Source organism: Bombina bombina, unplaced genomic scaffold, assembly GCF_027579735.1.
Source record: "Bombina bombina isolate aBomBom1 unplaced genomic scaffold, aBomBom1.pri scaffold_695, whole genome shotgun sequence".
NCBI lineage: Eukaryota > Metazoa > Chordata > Amphibia > Anura > Bombinatoridae > Bombina > Bombina bombina.
Window position 1 is genome coordinate 91459 of NW_026510701.1, and position 22679 is coordinate 114137.

At 38.0% G+C, this 22679-nt stretch overlaps 1 protein-coding gene across 1 annotated transcript in view; it reads right to left on the reverse strand.

The window, feature by feature from the left end:
* Positions 1-22679, reverse strand: part of LOC128643326 (claudin-15-like) — a 101641-nt gene that overhangs the window by 42580 nt on the left and 36382 nt on the right. Inside the window, exons 2-3 of the mRNA XM_053696260.1 lie at positions 21766-21930; positions 12343-12424 (exon numbers count right to left, since the gene is read on the reverse strand). Of these exons, the coding sequence (XP_053552235.1) occupies positions 12343-12424; positions 21766-21930 (247 nt within the window). The remainder of the gene's footprint in view (positions 1-12342; positions 12425-21765; positions 21931-22679) is intronic.

The window sequence follows — 22679 nt, forward strand, 5'->3', positions numbered from 1 at the left end:
CCCTTGCAGTGAGGGAGGTAAGCCCGACCCGACTTTAACGGTCCAAGTACTCCAATCTGAGGACGGGGGGGAGGAAGGGTGAGGGATTGTTACAAGCCTCCTGAAAGTGAAAAGAAAAAAAAAATAGAAGGCTGGCGTCTATCCCGGCTTATGGTGCTTTCAAATGGGTGTAATTATAGAAGTGAAATCAGCACAGGTCGGGGAAGTGTATATGATGCTCACCTCCTCTCGCGCAGCACCGGTGGGAGAGGACGGAGAGACAGATGCAGAATTCCTTTAAAGACTGTCCCAGAATGATATTATAGTAAAAAACACTAATGCAAGGTCCTTTCAAGCTGAAGGTGTATCACTGCAGTGGGTTGTCGTTCCACTGCCAAGGCTCCGATAGCGGTGTAGAAAGCTGTCCAGTTAGCTAGCCCAGAATCCAGGCTCGGCGCGGGAGAACTCCGCCAGCAGCAATAGGACTGGAGTGCCAAACGCTCAGCACCTGCGTTAAGCTCCTCCTCCGGAACCTCTCCACAAAATTTTCAGGGCATGTCTAGAGCATGCAATTTTAATCAACTTTGTAATGTACTCCTATAATCAAATTTTCTTCATTCTCTTGCTATCTTTATTTGAAAAAGAAGGCATCTAAGCTTTTTTTCTTGGTTCCGACCTCTGGACAGCACTTTTTTATTGGTGGATGAATTTATCCACCAATCAGCAAGGACAACCCAGGTTGTTCACCAAAAATGGGCCGGCATCTAAACTTACATTCTTGCATTTCAAATAAAGATGCCAAGAGAATAAAGAAAATTTGATAATAGGAGTAAATGAGAAAGTTGCTTAAAATGTCATGCTCTATCTGAATCACGAAAGAAAAAATTTGGGTTCAGTGTCCCTTTAACTGTTCAAAACAGTGGCCTGTTCCCTTTGCCACCTGTTATGGCTGTGCACACCTTAGGACTGTGTTATGTGCTGTGACACAGATGTTTTTCTTCTTGGTCCGACCCTCTGGAGAAGTGATTAGTGCTGGGCTGGGCTGAATGGTTTGTGGGACTGACATGACATGATAAGAAATCCATATCAGACTTTTTGTTGTTGATGTTTGTTCTGATTAAAAATTGGAGCCTCATGAGATTTATATATTGTGTAGTCTCATATTGCGATTTATTGCATCAAGAGTTTAATTGCACAGCCCTACTAGCAACCCTGCAATGCTATGTGTTTAACCTCTGCAAAGGGCTCAAACACATGAAAGCAATATTAGCAATCCACTTTGCAATACCAGCGCACGATAATGTGCGCTGGTATTACATGTTAGCCGCAATGCGAATGCAAGCTAGCATTCGCATTGCTAGGAAGCATTGCGCTCACAAGAGCGCGCTTTCATAGGATCCTATAGGAGCCTCATTCTCTGACGGCATCAGAACTTCAGTGCCGGTGAAGGGGGTAAGTCCCGCAGCGATGGCAGCAATCAAATATATATGTATATGCTGATATACATATATATTTATGTGTTAATATGTGTATATACACATATTAACACATAAATATATATGTATATAAGAAGCTGCATATACATATATATTTACTAGGAACTTATAGTTCGCATTGACCCCATTATAAAGGCACTTTTCAGTGCATTCTTTTTCTAACACCACACCCCCACCAACTTTAACGCCTAAATACTATCTAGTGTAGTAATATTATTAAAAATTGTTATTAATAAACTACTACTGAAACCTGGCTATCTTCCTCTGACACTGTTTCCGTTGCTGCTCTCACACATGGTGGTCTTCACTTTAGCTATACACCTAGGCCAGGTGAGAGACACGGTGGCGGCGTTGGCATCTTACTCTCCCCCTCCTGCTCCTATCAGTACCTATCTCCATTTCCATCTCTCTCCTTTTCTTCCTTTGAAGTCCACTGCATTTGCCTGTTCTCCCCCTTCTTTCTTTTAGAGTGGAAGTTATCTATCGCCCCCCTGGACCACCCTCCCAATTCCTCGACAACTTTGCTGCCTGGCTTCCTTACTTTCTCTCTACAAATACACCTACTCTAATTATGGGGGACTTCAACATCCCCATTGACAACCCATCTGCCCCTGCTGCCTCTAAACTTCTCTCACTCACAAACTCCTTCAGCCTATTACAATCCACCCTATTCCCTACCCACCGTGATGGACACTCTATTGATCTGGTATTCTCCTATCTCTGCTCTCTCCCAGATGTTGACTGTCGCCCATTTCCCATCTCAGATCACCATCTGCTCACCTTTAATCTTAATATACAGTCTAAACCTACTTCCCCCCTTGCCCCCGCACCTGTAGAAATCTGCACACTGTTGACCCTCCCCAACTCTCCAACCTTATTCAAATACGCCTTCCCCACACTTCCACAATATCCTTCCCTGACCTTGCCATAACCCACTACAACAATACTCTCTCCTCTGCACGGGGTTAACCAGGTAGCGTAATGAGACAGGCAGGGATCAGCAACAAGAAGTGAGTCCGGCAGGTTAGGGGTTAACCAAGTAGCGTAGTGAGACAGGCAGGGTTCAGTAACAAGGATCAGTCCAGCAGATTAGGGGTTAACTAGGTAGAGTAGTAAGACAGGCAAGGTTTCAGCAACAATGTATCAGTCCAGCAGTTTAGGTGTTAACCAAGTAGCGTAGTAAAACAGGCAAGGTTTCAGCAACAAAGTATCAGTCAAGCAGTTTAGGGGTTAACCAAGTAGCGTAGTAAGACAGGCAAGGATTCAGCAACTAAGTATCAGTCCAGCAGACGATCTGTCACTCCCAGGAGCACAGGAAGTAGCACCTATACTTGGGCAGTGACAGATCGTCTGCTGCCCGCTAAAGTACCTGGTGGATTGGCGCCAAGAGACCGGCCGGCATCAGGAGCATGCGGTTATGACGTCAGCGCCGCATGCATCCTGAGCTGACACAGCCCTAGGCAACAAGCATGGGGAAGACGCTGCGCCCCTAGCAACGGCGCGGCGTGACAGAGAGAGCACAAAAGAGGGGGGAGAGAGCACAAAAGAGGGGGTAGGGAGCGCAAAAGAGGGGGGAGAGAGCGCAAAAGAGGGGGAAGAGAGAGCAAAAGAGAGGAGAAAGAGCACAGAAGAGAGGGTTGAGAGAGGGCAAAAAAGAGGGGGGAGAGCGCAAAAGAGGGGGGAGAGAGAGAGCAAAAGAGGGGGGAGAGAGAGCAAAAGAGGGGGGAGAGAGAACAAAAGAGGGGGGAGAGAGCAAAATAGGGGAGAGAAAGCAAAAGAGGGGGAGAGAGAGCAAAAGAGGGGGAGAGAGAGATAGCAAAAGAGGGGGGAGAGAGCAGAAGAGGGGCGGGGGAAGAGAGAGTGCAAAAGAGAGGGGGGAGAGAGAGGGAGCAAGGGTTGGAACCGTGGTACTTAAAAAAAATGGGCCCGTGTGCACAGGGTTTAGGACTAGTATATATATATATATATATATATATATATATATATATATATATATATATATATATATATATATATATATATATATTATATTGTGTTATATATATTATAGTGTGTTACAAATACACATTATATATATTGTAAAATAGTATATTATAGGCTATATTACAAGTGCCACTTTATTTAGCGATTTGGCTGATGCGCAAACAGCGCTGGAAGTAAACTTTTAATATGGGTGGGTTAGTAGGAGTATTACAAATTGTTTGCACTCAGCACAACCCAACGTGCGCTAACTTCAGGACTTCAGATATCGCGATCATGTTAGCACATTTGCCCCATGGACTTCAATGGAGCTCACTTTAAAAAAACAAAAAAACAACTAACACAGCATTCACCCGGTAACCGACCATTTTAGACCTACTGCGTTAAATTAAGTGAGTTATTAATATTTCACATTCCTATGTTCTTCACATAGAAGAAAATGCTCTTTTTATTTAAATCTCTCTCTCTCTCTCTCTCTCTCTCTCTCTCTCTCTCTCTCTCTCTCTCTCTCTCTCTCTCTCTCTCTCTCTCTCTCTATATATATATATATATATATATATATATATATATATACAAAACACGGAAGGGGACTGCACTCTCAGACCGGATCAGGTACACATCCCATGACCCTGTAACATGCACAGCCCTGGATGCCCAATAGCACTCTCAGAGCCACAGGCAGTTAACCTGGGTGCAAGGCCCATAGGGAAAATTACAAAACAAATTAATACAGCACACAGCGAAAGTCCAGCACTCACAAGGTCTCAGCTAAGATTAAAAGCAAAAATGGAAGAGTTAGTTACTGCATCTGGCAAAATGGGATAAGCCAAGGTACCACATCAAGGTCTCTTCTAAAAAAGTCCATAAACAGCCACACAATGCAAGCTCTCAGTCCAACAAACGGAACAAGTGAAGGGTGCACAGGCTTATGTAATCACCCTAGACATATACAAAACACGGAAGGGGACTTCACTCTCAGAACGGACCGGGTACACATCCCATGACCCTGCAACATGCAGATATATATATCTAAATGAATATTTACACAGATAGATAGAATATATATATATATATATATATATATATATATATATATATATATATATGTGTATTAATAAAAAGAACATGTTCTTCTATGCGAAGAGCATTGGAATGGGAAATATTAATAATTTGCTTCAGGTTTAGTGCATGTGCACTAAACCTTACAGGAGTTATATTAGGGTGCGTTATATATTTATTTATATAAAATATATAAAATATTATTAATAAAAATGAATAATTATTATAGAGGTTCTTTAAAAGTATTATAGATATTCATAATATGTAAGTATATTAAGTAATAATTATTAATAATTTGAAAATATATATTTTTAATATGAAATACATACATTATGCACCTTAATATAACTCCGTTTGGGTGTAGTGCATATGCATGTGCGCAAAACCTGAGTGGAGTAAGAAACTCTTTATAGGCGCTTAACCTAAAGGTAGTTGTGAATATTTTAAATTCCAATGTTCTTCACATAGAAAAAATAAAATGTTATTTTTATTTTATATATAATTATTGTTTTTGTAAAATATATGTCTATACTTATATATCTATATGAATATATATAAAATATATATATATATATATATATATATATATATATATATATATATATATACATGAAAAAATAAAAAGAAAGTTTTCTACTATGTGAAGAACATTAGAATGTAAAATATTTACATGAAATATAAATATATATACTGTATACACACATTATAGCCCTTTCCAGTCAAATAACTTGTCATATACCAAATACCGTTTAACCCTAATACATTTATTTTTTCTATGAATCATTTTTATTAAACAGTGTATATATGAGTGTAACACTTTATTTAAAGGTGTGCGCTACAGTGAGCGTGTCATTATAACCAATATCGCACCTGTAGTAGCTTGCGCACGTATTACAAGTTAAAAGTAAACGAGTTTGCTCAAGTGCTAATTTAGTTTGCACTTGAGCAAACTCGTTTACTTTTAACTTGTAATACGCGCGCAAGCTACTACAAGTGCGATATTGGTTATAACGACATGCTCACAGTAGCGCACACCTTGTAATATAACTCTATGGGGCCTATTTATGAAAGGCCTGTTGGACAGACCTCGCTGAATGCATTTAGCATTGCACCAGCAGCTCTTGTGAACTGCTGGTGCAACGCCGACCCCTGCAGATTCGCAGCCAATCGACCGCTAGCAGGGGGTGTAAAATCAACCCAATCGTATTCGATCGGGTTGAATTGCGGCAATCTATGTCCGCTTCCTCATAGCAGGCGAACAGGTTATGGAAACACAGAGCTTGATAGATGTGCCCGCAGTATTTCAACTAAGTTTGTTATTAAACAGGTTTTTAATTTTGCCATCTTTTTTATTTTTAAGGTCAATATTTTGTACACAGGATATTAATGTCCCGCAGAAGAAAGTGGACGCAAGTTTTTCGGTTTAATATATTGTGTTTTTCAGACATTATGGGCTAGATTAGAAGTGTTTTTGCAAGCCATTTTCATTGCGCTGATATTACAAGTGAAGCAAAATCAAAATTGTGCTAGCGCTATTGACATTTACGCTTCACTTCTTACTTAATCTCAGAGCTGTGGTTAACTGTTTTCCGAAACAAAAAGTTGCACAAAACATCTCAAAAATACATTAGAAAGTACAGTTAGACTCATATTAACACTGTGTAATCAAAATTATTTTAAGAAAATATTGCACAGAAAAGTTATAAGAGCTCAAAGATAGCAGATCTCTGGGAAAAAAAAGACAGGTAAATGGTTTAACATTGAGAGACACATACATATACATTGCTAATGATGTAATTGTGTATATACTATATATATATATATATATATATATATATATATACTGTATATACAGTATATGTCTATATATGTGTATGATAAAGTAAGATAGCGTCAGCACTTCTTCATACAAAATTCCACTTTATTGAGGTTTCAGACAAAGATAAAAACAGCGACGTTTCGAGTCAACACAGACCCTTAGTCATGCAATGGATTATGGGAAAAATCACCTTCTTTTATAACACCTGTGTATCAATTAACTTGATTTACCTGCATACATTCAAATTACCATTTTGGATTTTTTTACCCCTAACAGGTCAGAATGGTCAGTAAATAATCTTTGTATCTAAATCACAGTTTTTCATTATACGATAGAGAATTCCTATCTAGTGATTCTAGCCCAAGACTATGTTACAACACATATGATACAACACATATTATTAAAAACATATCATACAAAATTACAGGATTACTTTACATTAATACTTATAAAAACAAATGAAGATCATAGTCTTTGTTTAGACCATTTGGACTAAGTGTTTTTAGATGCTGTATCCACCATACCTCTCTTTTCTTTAACAGTAACTCTCTGTTACCCCCTCTCCTTTGTTTTGGTATGTGGTCAATTACTTGGAATTGTAACTGGCTAACTGTATGTCCAGCATTGATAAAATGGGATGACACGGGTAGTGTCATATCCTTACATCTAATGGAAGATTTATGGGCACTTATCCTATCTTTAATGGGGTTAATGGTCTCTCCCACATAGCCCCGCCCACATGGACATTTCAAGATATACACTACATGATCAGTGTTGCATGTATATAAGCCTTTAATTTCACGTTTTTTATTATCATTTATCTGTGCTATGTATTTCCCCTTGATCATGGAATTACATTGAGCACAGTTGAGACAGGAGTATGATCCTTTATTAGCTGTTGTAAGGTAATTTATAGTATCTTTCTTACTAGTACCCACATCTGATTTTACTACTAGGTCTCTAATGTTTTTGACCCTCTTAAAGGAATTAATTGGTGGTTTACTAAATTCCTCAATATGTGGATTCGTTTTATTTAGTATATACCAATGTTTTTTAACAATTTTTGTGATGTTATTACTAAATTGATTATATACTGAAGAAAAGATAAGTTGTTTTTTATCAATCTGATTTTTATTTTTACTCTTATTTGATATTAGATCATTGGGTTCTCTAGTTTTTAATTTAACTGTTTGTTCATTAGTGGTTATGACAGCTTGAGGGTAACCCCTATCAGTAAATTTTTTTCCCATTTGCTTTAATCTTACTTCTTGCAGATCTTTTTCTTTTACATTACGCATCGTTCTAAGGAACTGGCTCTTAGGGATGGCGTTAAATACCCTATCTGGATGGTAGCTGTCAAAATGAAGCAATGTATTGCGGTCTGTTGGTTTGCAGTATAGATCTGTTACTAAACAGTCATCTTTTTTATATACCAGAGTATCAAGGTAACTTACTTTAGCTTGTGAGTGACTGATAGTAAATTGCAAACTTGTTGTACAATTGTTTAATTCCTCCACAAAGTTCTCAAGGGTCTCCAATGTGTCCCCCCATACGCCAAATATATCATCTATATAACGTAGCCATATCTTGCAGTGGCTTTGATATTTATTGCTTAGATAGACATATCTGTTTTCAAATTGACTTACGAATATGTTGGCGTATGAGGGGGCCACATTGGAGCCCATGGCGGTTCCCTTCCTCTGTATATAGTATGTGTCTTGGAACAAAAAATAGTTAAGGTGTAATATTATATTCAGCATATCTTCTATGAAGTCACATTGAGCATTAGTATATACCTGATCTTTTTTGATAAGATCCAATACAGATTGTACTCCTGATTCATGTGGGATTGAAGTGTATAGACTCACTATATCTAGTGTGAATAGTATATCATTTTCACTTACTCTTATTTCATCTATTCTAGTTAGGAAGTCCCCTGTATCTTTTAGAAATGATTGCTGACCTGCCGCTATTGGGTTCAAAATTTTATCTGGAAAAATTGCTATATTTGCAAAGACTGATTCCGTACTTGCCACTATGGGTCTACCCGGTGGTTCCTTTAGGTTTTTGTGGATTTTCGGGGTTGTATAAAATACAGGTGTAATAGGATCTATTTTTATGAGAAATGTGGCTAAATTCTTAGTAATAACTTTATTTACTAAAGCCTTGTCAATTACTGCCGCTATTTCTTTTTTGATATCAGGTAAAGGATCATGGTCTAATATTAAATATATTCCACCATCTGATAGTTGGGACAAAATTTCCTGTATATAATATTCCTTATCGAGCACCACTACCGCACCACCCTTGTCTGCATTTTTTATCTCAATTAGATTATTATTAGATAACTTTTTCAGAGCTTTACGTTCTGCTATGGTGACATTAGAACTCATTCCATGTTTAGGTGTTGTGTACAATTTATGAATATCCTCTTGAACTAGCTTAATATATGTTTCTACTCCAGAGTTGGAAGTACTGGGTACATACTTAGATTTATTTGTCAGTCCTAATGGTCTGGTGTCAAATGTCTCCCTCTCATTTACTGTATTACTAAATACTTTATCCTTATCAGTGTCTACAATATTACCAAAGTATGCTTTCAACCTTAAGTTTCTAAAAAAACGATATAAATCCTTCTCTATGGTAAATTGATTAGCATATACAGTTGGACAAAAGGATAACCCTTTATTTAGGACACTTAGTTCATCTTTAGTGAGTTCATATTTGGAAATATTAATGACTAATGTCTCTGCCGGGACTGGCGTCTCGCACTGATTAGTGCCATTGCATATCGTATCATTTGATGTTATACTATATACGTTACCACTCCCGGAAGGTTGTTGTAATACATCGAGAGTCCCGTTTATTTCTTGCGGCCCTTCGGGAACCGTCTGTTCCTCAACCTGTTGGATTGTCGGGGTTTCCAGCTCTTGTGTTTCCGTCCTCCCCTCCGGTATCGGTGTCTGTGCCCATGTATAAAAAATCCTCCGATGAGGATGAATCTGTGGCTGTCGTTATCTTTTCCATCGTGTGTCTCCTTCCTCGCCATGTTCCGCGTCCTCTTCCTGGTCGCCTCCTTCCGACGTCATGAACCTCTTCCTCATTGGTCCAGCGGTACACGTGATTTGCTTTGTAATCCTCGTCGTCTCGATTGAACTTATTTCTCTTAATATCTTTTAACTCCTTCTGGTATTCGTCAAGGATCTTGTCTATCTCTTTCTTTGTTTTTAGCAAATCATCAGCAGAGAAGTGAGTATTTACTTTGTTTTCACTTTCAGATACCACTCTTTTTTGTATCTCGATTTCTTCCTGCAGGCATTCCACTGTCCAAACAATGATATTGAATGAACACTTGTTGAGTATACATTCAAATCTTTTTTTATATTTATCATTGTTGGTCATAATTGTCGGTCTCAGCTTTATTCTTAAGCCCCTTGGAATTCGTCTCACACGGAAATATTCCGCAAGGGTGACACTATGTAGTTCATATGACAAAAGCTTTTTCCTTGCCTTTTCCCACACTTTGACAATGCTGGCATTCGATATTCCTTTCAAAAAGTCTCTTGGACCTCTGGCTAAAGCCGTAATTCGTGAAGTATCTAAGTCCGAATATGAAAAAACATCCGTGTCTTCATCTGTTACCTCCATTCTGTTCCCAGGTGCACATAACTTGTAGCAGGAAAGTATAGACACAACTTTAACAGGTAAGTCCAGCACCTTTCTTAATGCTATTTTTTCAGCATTTTTTCAGCAACCTTTTTTCAGATTATAGCAGTGCACGACCACTGAGTGGGGTCTGCCAGCCCACATTTATGGATATGATAAAGTAAGATAGCGTCAGCACTTCTTCATACAAAATTCCACTTTATTGAGGTTTCAGACAAAGATAAAAACAGCGACGTTTCGAGTCAACACAGACCCTTAGTCATGCAATGGATTATGGGAAAAATCACCTTCTTTTATAACACCTGTGTATCAATTAACTTGATTTACCTGCATACATTCAAATTACCATTTTGGATTTTTGACCCCTAACAGGTCAGAATGGTCAGTTTCAACGTGAAATTAAAGGCTTATATACATGCAACACTGATCATGTAGTGTATATCCTGAAATGTCCATGTGGGCGGGGCTATGTGGGAGAGACCATTAACCCCATTAAAGATAGGATAAGTGCCCATAAATCTTCCATTAGATGTAAGGATATGACACTACCCGTGTCATCCCATTTTATCAATGCTGGACATACAGTTAGCCAGTTACGATTCCAAGTAATTGACCACATACCAAAACAAAGGAGAGGGGGTAACAGAGAGTTACTGTTAAAGAAAAGAGAGGTATGGTGGATACAGCATCTAAAAACACTTAGTCCGAATGGTCTAAACAAAGACTATGATCTTCATTTGTTTTTATAAGTATTAATGTAAAGTAATCCTGTAATTTTGTATGATATGTTTTTAATAATATGTGTTGTATCATATGTGTTGTAACATAGTCTTGGGCTAGAATCACTAGATAGGAATTCTCTATCGTATAATGAAAAACTGTGATTTAGATACAAAGATTATTTACTGACCATTCTGACCTGTTAGGGGTCAAAAATCCAAAATGGTAATTTGAATGTATGCAGGTAAATCAAGTTAATTGATACACAGGTGTTATAAAAGAAGGTGATTTTTCCCATAATCCATTGCATGACTAAGGGTCTGTGTTGACTCGAAACGTCGCTGTTTTTATCTTTGTCTGAAACCTCAATAAAGTGGAATTTTGTATGAAGAAGTGCTGACGCTATCTTACTTTATCATATCCATAAATGTGGGCTGGCAGACCCCACTCAGTGGTCGTGCATTGCTATAATCTGAAAAAAGGTTGCTGAAAAAATGCTGAAAAAATAGCATTAAGAAAGGTGCTGGACTTACCTGTTAAAGTTGTGTCTATATATGTGTACATATATATTAATGTTTTTGTATGTGTTTAAATGTATTCACTGTCATATATACACATATAAACACATTAATATATTTGTACACAGATATGAACATATATATATATATATATATATATATATATATATATATATAAGTTCATGAGAGCCCTTTGCCATTAAGCAGATGAAAACATGATAAAACATATTTATGCAATATTCACTTTGAATAAAGATTTTAACTATGTATTTACTGAAAATATTTCACATTTGCTAATGCGAATAAGCTTTGTTGTTTGGGCGATGGGTGGTTTTTTTCAACAATTTTTTTTTCTCAATTAACTTCTATGGAGAATGTAAAAATGCGATGTAGTTTGCGTGAACTCAGGTTTTAGTTTTTCCCCCCACTTTTTATTTTTTCACTCTATACAGGTTACTGCTAGCATAAAATATGTTTTTTTTTTTCAAACTTGTAATACAAACGCTACCAGACTAGCGCAAAAAGCTTAACACTAGCAGAGTTTTCAAGATCGCAAAAAATAAATAAATACTGCGCCACTATGTAAATTGCATTTTTTTCAAAGAAAACATATTTTAGCAATTGTATTTATTCAGACCCTGCAATCGCATAAAATTTTACATTCTCGCTGTACAGAACAGGTTTTCTTCTAATACCATGTTTGGTCTGTGATTTTAACAAGCAAAAACAACAATTATACATATATATATATATATACATATACATATACAAAATAAACCTAAAGGAGCAATTTTCCGTAAATCTATTGTGCAACTGGTATAAAAAGTAATTGAAAACACACTAAGGGAAAACAATTTTACAGTACACTGTCTCTTTAAATACACATTTAAGTCCCATCCCAACTACATGGAGATGCATAATTAGCTTCTAAATTAGGCTAATGTGAAGCCATTTTGAAGTAACAGTTCTGCTTTATAGTTTATGGTTATATTAATTTCTATTACGTAAGCACAAAGCAACAATACTAATGCAAAAAAAAATCACAATTTATAACAATATTAGATTTTCATATTTTGATTAGTCTACTTTTTTTTTATTTACTTACTTAGTTCCACCATAGAGTGGATCAAAAAATTGTGCGGTGATCATGGCAGCGTACCACGAGACGGGTATGAGACAGCAGAGACCTATGGCAATACAATGCTAGTGTTAATACAAGAACAGTATAGTAATGCACTATTTGTTGCACAGACAAGCTGAACAGTATAGTAATGCACTATTTGTTGCACAGACAAGCTGAACAGTATAGTAATGCACTATTTGTTGCACAGACAAGCTGAACAGTATAGTAATGCACTATTTGTTGCACAGACAAGCTGAACAGTGGGTGCACTGAACTACTATGATGAGTGTAACTTTGTAGATACATCATTTTCTTGATTTTTTTTATGGGACAAGATGATCTTTGACATTAAGGGGTATATTTATTAATGTGCGAGCGGACATGATAAGATGTAGCGTATCATGTCTACGCACATCGATAAATGCCGACAGCATACGCTGTCGGCATTTATTATTGCACCAGCAGTTCTGGTGAACTACTGGTGCAATGCCGCCCCCTACAGATACGTGGCCAATCGGCCGCTAGCAGGGGGTGTCAATCAGCCCGATCGTATTCGATCGAGTTGATTTCTGTACGCGGCCTCAGAGCAGGCGGACAAGTTATGGAGCAGCGGTCTTTACGGAGCTTGATTAATTGACCCCTTAAAGGGTTTTTTTTATTGAGTTATCTTAAACGTTCTTTTAATTTTGAAGAATTTTATATACTACACCAAGAGATTATGAGGAGGGGCTTCGACTACAAACACTTTGAGTTTAGGAACAATGCTTCCCAGTACAACTGCGGGAGCAATTGTTATTGGTAAAGATGAGCATCTATAGCTTTAAATGTGAAGAAATTGGAACCCAGATTAATAGGGACATTTAGCTTAAAATATAATTTCCTATATAGGCATATATTACAAATGGAGCACAAAAATATTAACATTATTGTGAGTTAACACCACTCGAGCGCAATTAAGAACGCTTCTATTTCGTGCTCATATTAAATAGTCCAAAATGTTTTTTTATCGATAGTCTAGGACGGTCTGACATCTGCATGTTGGATAGTGTTGGCTGTACTAAATAGTTACATTCTTGTTGTGTCACGGTTTTGTCGGGCCCGGATGTGTGCGGCGCTGGCGTCATCGCTGCACGCTCCTGATGCTGGTTGGACCTCTTTGGCGTGAATCCTGCACCTATGTAAGTGTGACTACAGCGATCTGTCATTGCCCAAGTATAGGTGTTACTTTGTGTGCTCCTGGGTGTGACAGATCATTGTATTTTTTTGCCTTTTTGTGTATGAACTCTCCAAGTCTGACTACTCTGCCTGCTATACCCCTTAACTGCTGCATTGATATACTGATGCTGAACTCTGCCTGTCTGACTAATCTGTTTATTAACCCCTGTTGTTCTGGATTGCCTCTTTGTTGCCGAACCGTGCCTGCCTGCCTGACCATTCTAGTGGTGTGCCCGTGGACTGCTTTACAGTTGCCAAATCCTGACTGCCTGACTATTCTAGTGGTGTGCCCTTGGACTGTTTTGCTGTTGCCAAACCCTGCCTGCCTGACAATTCTAGTTGCCGCTGGGGACTGTCCTGCCTGTGGTGAGTGCCGCCTTCCTCATCTTACTAACTTTCTCTGCTCTGGGATATTCCCTATCATTCTGGCTCGATGCCGGGATAACAAGACTACTGGCCGAGTTCGGTCTGATAGAGGAGTATCCTACAAGCATTATATGTTGGATATCATTCAAGCGCTTTGATATTGCTCTCAATCGCGATTTACTACTTGTGATACAAGTGCAAAAAAATCACTAACAGAGCTCCCTTTGATATTCATTAAAATATAGGGAGTGATAAAAATGTGTTTAGATGCTTTGTTTGCAATTTTTAACCACTTGTAATAACGATTTGCGCTTTATTATTTGTGTTAGATTGCAGGAAGAATACTGCGCCCTGTGTTATCTTTTGCCTTCCACTTGTAATCCAACCCAAAATGTTTAATTATGCAAAATGCCATACGCTTTCATTATTTATCTGACATTATGGCATCTACTTATCAATCCGTCAATTTACTTGCATTCGACGGCACCAATACGCTCGCCTGACATCGCCTAACATCGCTGCCGCGGACCTGAATACGCTCTCCAAAATTATAAAAAAAGCTGTCAAAAAGCCGCGCACCAAGTACGGGGCGATGAGCCGCGGACTGTTGTTAACTAACAGTCATCGATCTCGCTGCTCTTCGGCTTTTTCACAGCTTTATTTGTATACTGTCACTAAACACCGCCACTATACTAAACTGTTTACCCCCTAAACCGCCGCTCCCGGAGCCCACCACAACTTGAATAAAGTTATTAACCCCTAAACCGCCACTCCCGGACCCCGCCACAATGAAATAAACTTATTAACCCCTAAACCACCACTCCCGAGGCCCACCGCCACCTACATTATGTTATTAACCTCTAATCTGCTGCCCCCTACACCACCGCCACCTATATTATGTTATTAACTCCTATTCTGCCCCCCCTACACTGCCGCCACCTACATTATACTTATTAACTCCTTGGGGGGTAGTTATCAAGCCGTCTACTTTACCTGCCTTCGCCGGTTCTATACTCCCACCTAAGCTTGCCTACCATCGCCGTTGCGGACCTGCAAATTCAATCAGCCAATCAGATTGAGCTCGCATTCTATTGGCTGTTCCGATCAGCCAATAGAATGCGAGCTCAATCTGATTGGCTGATTGGATCAACCAATCGGATTGAACTTCAATCTGATTGGCTGATTCAATCAGCCAATAAGATTTTTCCTACCTTAATTCCGATTGGCTGATAGAATCCTATCAGCCAATCGGAATTGAAGGGACGCCATCTTGGATGACGTCCCTTAAAGGAATATCCATTCTTCGTTAGTCGTCGGGAAGAAGAGGGTGGCTCCGCGTCGGCTCGTCTGAAGATGGCTCCGCTCTGGATGGATGAAGATTGAAGACGCCCCCTGGATGAAGACTTCTATCGGATGGAAGACTTCTTCAGCGCCACCTGGATGATGACTTCATCGGATGGAAGACTTATTCAGCGCCGCCTGGATGATGACTTCTGCCGCTCCGGATCTCCTCTTCGGTTCCATCGATGGTCGGCTGGCTGAAGACGACTCAAGGTAGGATGATCTTCAGGGGGGTAGTGTTAGGTTTTTTTAAGGGGGGTTTGGGTTAGATTAGGGGTATGTGGGTGGTGGGTTTTAATGTGGGGGCGGTTGCATTTTTCTTTTACAGGCAAAAGAGCAGAATTCTTTGGGGCATGCCCCGCAAAAGGCCCTTTTAAGGGCTGGTAAGGTAAAAGAGCTTTGAACTTTTTAATTTAGAATAGGGTAGGGCATTTTGAGGGCTTTGTTATTTTATTAGGGGGCTTAGATTAGGTGTAAATAGCTTAAAATTGTTGTAATATTTTTAAAATGTTTGTAACTTATTTTTTTTATTTTTTGTAACTTAGCTTTTTTTATTTTTTGTACTTTAGTTAGTTTATTTAATTGTATTTAATTGTAGTTATTTGTAGGTAATTTATTTAATAAATTTAATGATAGTGTAGTGTTAGTTTTAATTGTAACTTAGGTTAGGATTTATTTTACAGCTAATTTTGTATTTCTTTTAGCTAGGTAGTTATTAAATAGTTAATAACTATTTAATAACTATTCTAACTAGCTAAAATAAATATAAAGTTACCTGTAAAATAAATATAAATCCTAAAATAGCTACAATGTAATTATTAATTATATTGTTGCTATCTTAGGGTTTATTTTACAGGTAAGTATTTAGTTTTAAATAGAAATAATTTATTAAAGTATAGTGTAGTGTTAGGTGTAATTGTAAGGTGTAGGTTACTTTTTATTTTACAGGTTAATTTCTCTTTATTTTAACTAGGTAGCTATTAAATAGTTAATAACTATTTAATAGCTATTGTACCTAGTTAAAATAAATTGAAAGTTGCCTGTAAAATAAAAATAAATCCTAAGATAGCTACAATATAATTATTATTTATATTGTAGCTATATTCGGGTTTATTTTAAAGGTAAGTATTTAGTTTTAAATAATATTAACTTAGTTAATAAGAGAAATATTATTTAGATTTATTTAATTAATATTTAAGTTAGGGGGGTATTAGGGTTAGGGTTAGACTTAGGTTTAATAATTTTATTACAGTGGCGGCGGTGTAGGGGCGGCAGGATAGGGGTTAATAAACTTATTATAGGTGGTGACGGTGTAGGGGGGCAGATTAGGGGTTAATAAGTTTAATATAGGTTGCGGCGGGGTTCGGGAGCGGCGGTTTAGGGGTTAAACTATTTATTTAGTTGCGGCGAGTTCCGGGATCGGCAGGATAGGGGTTAATAACTTTATTATAGGTGGCGACGGTATAGGGGGGGCAGGATAGGGGTTAATAGGTATCATGTAGGTGGTGGCGGGGTCTTGGAGTGGCGGTTTAGGGGTTAATACATATATTATAGTTGCGGCGGGGACTGGGAGCAGCAGTTTAGGGGTTAATAAGTTTATTAGAGTGGCGGTGGGCTCCGGAAGTGGCAGTTTAGGGGGTAATAACTTTATTTAGTTGCAGCGGTGTAGGGGGGACAGATTAGGGGTGTTTAGACTCGGGGTACATGTTAGGGTGTTAGGTGTAGACAGCTCCCATAGGAATCAATCGGATATCTGGCAGCAGCGAACATGAACTGGTCAGGCTCCCATTGATTCCTATGGGATCCGCCGCCTCCAGGGCGGCGGTTTGAAAACCAGGTACGCTGGGCCGGAAAAGTGCAGAGCGTACCTGCTAGTTTTTTGATAACTAGCAAAAGTAGTCAGATTGTGCGGAACATCTGGAGTGACGTAAGACTCGATCTGTGTCGGACTGAGTCCGGCGGATCGAAGCTTACATCACAAAATTCTACTTTTGCCGGTATCTAGGGCTTGATAACTAAGGCGAATCAGCCTCGCCATAAATACGCTGCGGAATTCCAGTGTATTTGAGGTTGACGGCTTGATAACTACCCCCATTATCTGCCGTCCCCAACGTCACCCCAACTATATTAAATTAACTCCTAAACCTAAGTCTAACCCTAACACCCCTAACTTAAATATAATTTAAATAAATCTAAATAAAATTACTATCATTAACTAAATTATTCCTATTTAAAACTAAATACTTACCTATAAAATAAACCCTAAGCTAGCTACAATATAACTAATAGTTACATTGTAGCTAGCTTAGGGTTTATTTTTATTTTACAGGCAAGTTTGTATTTATTTTAACTAGGTAGAATAGTTATTAAATAGTTATTAACTATTTAATAACTAACTAGCTAAAATAAATACAAATTGACCTGTAAAATAAAACCTAACCTATGTTACAATAACACCTAACACTACACTATAATTAAATAAATTAACTAAATTAAATAAATTAACTAAATTAATAAAATTATCTAAAGTACAAAAAACAAACACTAAATTACAGAAAATAATAAACAAATTACAGAAATTTAAACTAATTACACCTAATCTAATAGCCCTATCAAAATAAAAAATCCCCCCCAAAATAAAAAAACCCTAGCCTAAACTAAACTAAACTATCAATAGCCCTTAAAAGGGCCTTTTGCGGGGCATTGCCCCAAAGTAATCAGCTCTTTTACATGTTAAAAAAAATACAAACAGCCCCCCAACAGTAAAACCCACCACCCACACAACCAACCCCCCCAAAAAAATACTAACTAAAAAAACCTAAGCTCCCCATTGCCCTGAAAACGGCATTTGGATGGGCATTGCCCTTAAAAGGGCAGTTAGCTCTTTTGCGGCCCAAAGCCCTAACCTAAAAATAAAACCCACCAATACACCCTTAAAAAAACCTAACACTAACCCCCTGAAATTCGACTTACCGATTGGCTGCAATCAGCCAATAGGATTGAAGTTCAATCCTATTGGCTGATCCAATCAGCCAATAGAATTGAGCTCACATTCTATTGGCCGTTCCAATCAGCCAATAAAATGCGAGCTTAATCCTATTGGCTGATTTTTCTACCTTAATTCCGATTGGCTGATAGAATTCTATCAGCCAATCGGAATCAAAGGGACGCCATCTTGGATGACATCACTTAAAGGTACCTTCATTCAGTAAGAAGACGTCGTCAGAAAAGGATGCTCCACGTCGGATGTCTTGAAGATGGACCCACTCCGCGCCGGATGGATGAAGATAGAAGATGCCGTCTGGATGAAGACTTCTGCCGTCTGAAGGACCACTTCTGCCCGGCTTGGATGAAGACTTCTGCCCGTCTGAAGGACCACTTCTCCTGGCTTGGATGAAGACGTCTCCCGGTAAGCCGATCTTCAGGGGGTTAGTGTTAGGTTTTTTTAAGGGTGTATTGGGTGGGTTTTATTTTTAGGTTAGGGTTTTGGGCCGCAAAAGAGCTAACTGCCCTTTTAAGGGCAATGCCCATCCAAATGCCCTTTTCAGGGCAATGGGGAGCTTAGGTTTTTTTAGTTAGTATTTTTTGGGGGGTTGGTTGTGTGGGTGGTGGGTTTTACTGTTGGGGGGTTGTTTGTATTTTTTTTAACATGTAAAAGAGCTGATTACTTTGGGGCAACGCCCCGCAAAAGGCCCTTTTAAGGGCTATTGATAGTTTAGTTTAGGCTAGGGTTTTTTTATTTGGGGGGGGCTTTTTTATTTTGATAGGGCTATTAATTTGTTTATTATTTTCTGTAATTTAGTGTTTGTTTGTTTTTTGTACTTTAGATAATTTTATTTAATGTAGTTAATTTATTTAATTTTATTTTAGTGTTAGGTGTTAGTGTAACTTAGGTCAATAGGTTTTATTTTACAGGTACTTTTGTATTTATTTTAGCTAGGTAGTTATTAAATAGTTAATAACTATTTAGTAACTATTCTACCTAGTTAAAATAAATACAAACTTGCCTGTAAAATAAAAATAAACCCTAAGCTAGATACAATGTAACTATTAGTTATATTGTAGCTAGCTTAGGGTTTATTTTACAGGTAAGCATTTAGTTTTAAATAGGAATAATGTAGTTAATGATAGTAATTTTATTTAGATTTATTTAAATTAGATTTAAGTTAGGGGTGTTAGGGTTAGACTTAGGTTTAGGGGTTAATAAATTGAATATAGTGGTGGCGACATTGGGGACGGCAGATTAGGGGTTTATAAGTATAATGTAGGTGGCGATGTTGGGGACGGCAGATTAGGGGTTAATAAGTATAATGTAGGTGGCAGCGGTGGCAGGGAGGTAGATTAGGGGTGTTTAGACTCGGGGTACATGTTAGGGTGTTAGGTGTATACGTTACATTTATTATCCCATAGGAATCAATGGGATATCGGGCAGCAGCGAACATGAGCTTTGCTACTTTCAGACTCCCATTGATTCCTCCAGGGCGGCAGATTGAAAACCAGGTACGCTGGTCCGGAATAGTGCCGAGCATATCTGGTAGAAAATTGATAACTTGCAAAAGTAGTCAGATAGTGCCGAATTTGCATTTGGAACATCTGTAGTGATCTAAGCATCAATCTGTGTCGGACTGAGACCGGCAGATCGTATGTTACGTCACAAAATTCTACTTTTGCCGATCTGTAGGGTTTGATAACTAAGGGGAATCAGGCTCGCCACAAATACGCTGCGGAATTCCAGCGTATTTGCGGTTGACAGCTTGATAAGTAGATGCCTATGTATTAATATTTATTATTATTATTATTATTATTATTTTCACTATTACAATATTGTGCCAAATAAGAATATGGACTTTGTTATGTTCCTAGTAAATTCTTATTCTTATCTCCATTATGATGTTCAATATTTATTTAGACTCACGTAGATCTCACTAGAACTTTGCTGCTGGCATCAGATTTCATTTAATATTTTCAAGTTATCTTTAAAAAAAAAAGGTTAGCAGAGCTCAAATGATGTTTCTTAGAGCATTCACTAAAGCTTAGATTTGAGATGGGCATCACACCTGACTCTTTAAGAGGGAAAACTGATAGCAGGTAAATGGGTGCACTCAGGGGCAAGGATATTGATTTTATGGTGTACAGACATGTAACCTTCATTGTAATGCATGCAATATCTATAGCTAACTAAGATTATAGTGATGTCTGAAAACAGAAGGATTATTAGCATATAGGTTACAGTGGAACCAATAATATTACTGGATAAAACTTAGGTTTCAATTATAATTATATAAATTAGCAATAACAATATTGATGGAAGCACTTGTTCTTGTACAACAATTATCATAGATAATCTGCCCCTTTATCTCCACTATTTGTGCAAATATCTAGACAAAGATGTTTGGATAATGGAGGCCGGTAATAAGATATTATTATATTATTACATTGACCTGCTCATCCTGCTCCATGCAGCCCCTTTATGCTCATGACACAATTGCATATGCTCTGCACCCCCTTACATTCTATTTTAACCCCGCTCCCTAACTGACTGTTTGCTGTGTCCCATGGATGCCATATTCGGTACCCTTTCCTACCTTTCCTCCCCCTGTCTTGTGTAGCTTAGGCTGGAGAGTCATGTGAAGCAGCACATTTCAAATGGGTCCAGCAAAATGGAGAGAAGGAAGTTCAGAGTGTAAGACCAAGCAGTTGCATCTTAATTAATAGAAGTGCCCATGTACAGGAGGAAGATGGGGAGGCACCAAAGCTCCCTTGTCCCAATAATAGTAGCCCCCTGGAGGAACTCCTGGTAACCTGTGGGCAGCTCAGCCCTGTCTAATATTATGGCTCTGCGTAGTGTGATATATGGCAGCTTTAAGGGACATTCTGGTCAAAATTTAAATGCACATAGATGAATTACATCTTTGAATAGAAACATATTTGCAATATACATGTATTGGCAAAAACACATCTAGTAAAAGTTATTACTGTTTTAGTGTTAACATTTGTCTCTGCACGTGCATGTGAATATAGCTAGATATTCTCAGTGCACCAGCTGCAAGTTACTGCAGCTGCTCAGAGTGCCAGTGGGGCTTTATCTTGTCAGCAATTAACAAATTGAGTCATTACCCGATAGTACAATCACCTTAGGCTCTCTGAGCAAGTGTTGTATTTAAATGATGGTGCATACTTAAATAGACGTTTGTAACAGCTATAACTTTTATTAGAAGCATTTTTGCTAATACATGTACATTACAAAAATGCTTCTATTCAAAACTCAAATGCTCCCATGAGGATTCCAATTTTGTATGGAATGTCCCTTTAAATAGATGAAATTGCTGTCAATATATTTTTTTCTTTAATAGAGATTAAGATAAATAATGCTTAGTACATTTTCATATAGCTAAATGTACCTCTTATACATAACTGATGTTGCTTCAACACTAAAAAGAAAAAAAGATATATAATATTACAATTTCTATGCTTATTAAATACCTGCTATAATGAACAAAATTCCTCCTGATAGCGCTATTTTAGCTTTGCTGTTTTCATCGTTGCTTCCAAATTTGGTGCATTTCAGTCCAAGCAAGGACAATATACAAGCGAAGAATCCCAAGACGAGTGAAAAGATCATTAGCGCTCGACATACTTGTATATAAGCTGTGTGTGAAAGAGCAAAGGTCATTTCAATGAATTATTTTAACTATTAAGAAATAAAACTTTATATAGATTGACACTAACATAAATTTGGATACAAACCATTATGATATATTCTGCAAATAGCTTTATTTATTAGGTATGTGCATTCTGAGGTTTCAGATGTCCATGCAGAAAAAAGGTGGTTTTCAGCTCTTTTCGGAGTAAGATTTCTGCTTGTGAAAGTGCAACACACTAAGATCTGGATTAGCACAGATCTTAGAGTGCTGCACTTTCACAAGCAGAAATCTTACTCCGAAAAGAGCCGAATGCCGCGAGTGGCCGCCTTCTTCTGCATTGGCATCCGAAACCTCCCAATGCACATGCCTATTATTTATATAGAGGTAACACTGTATGTGGCAATTTAAAAAAGTTATGTACAATGTGCATTAAAGGAATAATGCTTAAAGCAATAGGAAAGTCAAAATGAAACTTGCATGATTCAGAGCATGACATTTTAAGACACTTCTATTTTCAAATGTGCTTTGTTCTCTTGGTATCCCTTGTTGAAAATTAATACGCACATATCCTACACTAGTGTGAGCTAGCTGCTGGTTGGTGCCTGCGCACATTTGTCTCTTGTGTTTGGATAACTAGATGTGTTCAGCTAGCTGCCAGTAGTGCAATGCTGATCCTCTAGGAAAGGATAACAAGAGAATGAAGCAAATTTCACAAGATAATTAAATTGGAAAGTTCCTTTAAAGGCAGCAATG